Source organism: Genypterus blacodes, unplaced genomic scaffold, assembly GCF_046128005.1.
Source record: "Genypterus blacodes isolate CSIRO-AG114 ecotype Tasmania unplaced genomic scaffold, CSIRO-AGI_Gbla_v1 ptg000227l_1, whole genome shotgun sequence".
In the NCBI taxonomy this organism is placed as follows: Eukaryota; Metazoa; Chordata; class Actinopteri; order Ophidiiformes; family Ophidiidae; genus Genypterus; species Genypterus blacodes.
In genome coordinates, this window is record NW_027467025.1 from 160,001 (window position 1) to 162,500 (window position 2,500).

The 2,500-nt window shown below is 47.8% G+C and overlaps 1 protein-coding gene across 1 annotated transcript in view; it reads right to left on the reverse strand.

Moving 5' to 3' along the window:
- The window catches only part of kcnh1b (potassium voltage-gated channel, subfamily H (eag-related), member 1b), a 15,336-nt gene that overhangs the window by 10,198 nt on the left and 2,638 nt on the right, over positions 1-2,500 (reverse strand). Inside the window, exons 2-6 of the mRNA XM_076170681.1 lie at positions 2,449-2,500; positions 2,261-2,367; positions 1,705-1,833; positions 1,249-1,367; positions 456-848 (exon numbers count right to left, since the gene is read on the reverse strand). The exon at positions 2,449-2,500 is cut by the window's right edge and continues 72 nt beyond it. Of these exons, the coding sequence (XP_076026796.1) occupies positions 456-848; positions 1,249-1,367; positions 1,705-1,833; positions 2,261-2,367; positions 2,449-2,500 (800 nt within the window). The remainder of the gene's footprint in view (positions 1-455; positions 849-1,248; positions 1,368-1,704; positions 1,834-2,260; positions 2,368-2,448) is intronic.

Consider the following 2,500-nt stretch of genomic DNA (forward strand, 5'->3'; position numbering starts at 1 on the left):
TGTCTCACAGCTAAACTGTCTCACAGCTAAACTGTCTCACAGCTAAACTGTCTCACAGCCAAACTGTCTCACAGCTAAACTGTCTCACAGCTAAACTGTCTCACAGCTAAACTGTCTCACAGCTAAATTGTCTCACAGCTAAACTGTCTCACAGCTAAACTGTCTCACAGCTAAACTGTCTCACAGCTAAATTGTCTCACAGCTAAACTGTCTCACAGCTAAACTGTGTCACAGCTAAACTGTCTCACAGCCAAACTGTCTCACAGCTAAACTGTCTCACAGCTAAATTGTCTCACAGCCAAACTGTCTCACAGCTAAACTGTCTCACAGCTAAATTGTCTCACAGCTGTCCTTAGGATGTTTCTAGTGGTTGAAAATAAATTCTTGTACCTAACAAGAATTTTTTGTGAAACATGATGTGGAGACAAAACTCAACACTTCTTCTCTGCACTGACCTCGTCGACATTCTCGAAGGCGTTGATGACATCGTACGGTAGGCAGGACAGAAGGTCGATGACGAACCAGGTCTTGACGTAGTTCATGCGTATTAGCTTGGGGTCGGAGATGACCTCGCCGGCCGGACCCACGAAGGTGGTGTGGAAGTTCAGGACGATGTCCACCAAGAAGATGACGTCCACGATGCTGTCCACCACCAGCCACGTCACGTTGTTCTGCTTGGTCTTAAAGGAGACGTTGTAGGGCACCATGATGGCTGTGTAGAAGGTGAGAATGAGGATGACCCAGTCCCACGTGGTCTTAAACAGGCAGTAGTGCAGGATGATGTGGGGCGGAGTCTTTGGCGTTTCCTGTTTATACTGAGGCAGGATGTCCGACCCCAGCTGGAGCACCTGAGAGCCCACGACAGACAAAGAAGATATGGATATAATTAAACGTGACACCTGTGTGTAGAACGGTCTGTGCAGTCTAAGGGACACCAGGGTTAGAGGAACAAAAACAATGGCAAGTATCAATCAGGTAACTGAGTAGTTCTGCTGCCTGTGGATGAATTAGGGTGTGTGTGTATGTGTGTGTGTCTGTGTGTGGAGAGAAGAATCACAGCTTAAATGAAGGTTACTACTCCGTCAAGGTTTACAGATCGGAATTAAATCGGTAATCTGCGCAGCTAACAGATCCACCACAACATACAGAGGGTTCAGGGTCAAAGGTCAGAGTTACTATAGGATGGATCTGGCTGAACTCCTGGATGTGAACGTGGAGCAGCTGGTCATGGGGAGTAAAGGGTGTTACCTCTGCCAGACGGGAGTGCTTGTGGACGTTCTCTCCTTTCTGAACAGCTGGAGCCAGCTGCTGGAGAACTCCTCGGCTGCTGGTTAACGCGCGAGTCAGACGAGCGAATTTGCCCCAACCTGGCAATGACACAACGACACAATGACACAATGACACAATGACACAACGACACAACGACACAACGACACAACGACACAACGACACAATGACACAACGACACAACGACACAATGACACAATGACACAATGACACAACGACACAATGACACAACGACACAACGACACAATGACACAATGACACGACGACACAACGACACAATGACACAATGACACTACGACACTGTATCAAACACAAGAGAACAATTCCTGGCAGCAAGTCCTGGATCAGGTCTGAATAATATTAAAATATTTCAATTAGAACCAAGGTGTTTTTAAAATCAAGGCCTTTTCCCCCAACCTTTAGACGAATCATCTTCAATTGGTTGCTTGAAGGCGGTGATGTCACTGAAGGTGCAGAGAAACAAGACGACTTTGTCCTGCTCGTTCCTGATGGGAGCGATCTTCATGAAAAACCACACGGGCATTCCTGCCATTCACAAACAGAAGAACCAAAATGTCAACGATGGTGGAACAACACCTCCATCATGGACGTTCCCATCAGAAAAAAAGGACTGAAGTTTCAGAAATCCAGCTTTTCCTCACAAAGTTAAGAGACATTTTCAACACACGTTCCATAAAGCAAAGCTGTGAACACGGAGCCCCGCCCCCACGAGGTTTGAGAGAAGGCTCTGCTTTAACACCGACCCAGGAGGGCGGATGAACATGAATCAACGTTGTGAAATGCTCTGCCCCCTTGTGGTGGTGCTGTTTGGTGCAGCCATCGAAAGCCGCTTCTGGACACCTCATGTTGTCAATCATCTTGTGCAATCATTGCTGCTCTATAGCGCCTCCATTTGGTCTAGCAATGAAAAAACAAGGAAACATAGGCTGCACAAAGCCAGATTGGTACTCACGATTTTTCTTGTACATGAGAATCTCAAAGGAGTTCATCTCGTAGTTCTCAAAGGTCTGACGAACCTTCTCGCTGGTCTCCTTGTCTGTCAGCTCTCCGTGCATGAAGCTGCGTGAGGAAACACAGCTGCAGTCAGTCAGCCAGGCGCTCTGCTGGGCCGCGATCACGCAGCAGTCTGCTTGGTCGTACCTGCAGGTGCTGCTCCTCTGCATGACCTCGGCTCGATGGTAACCTGACAGTT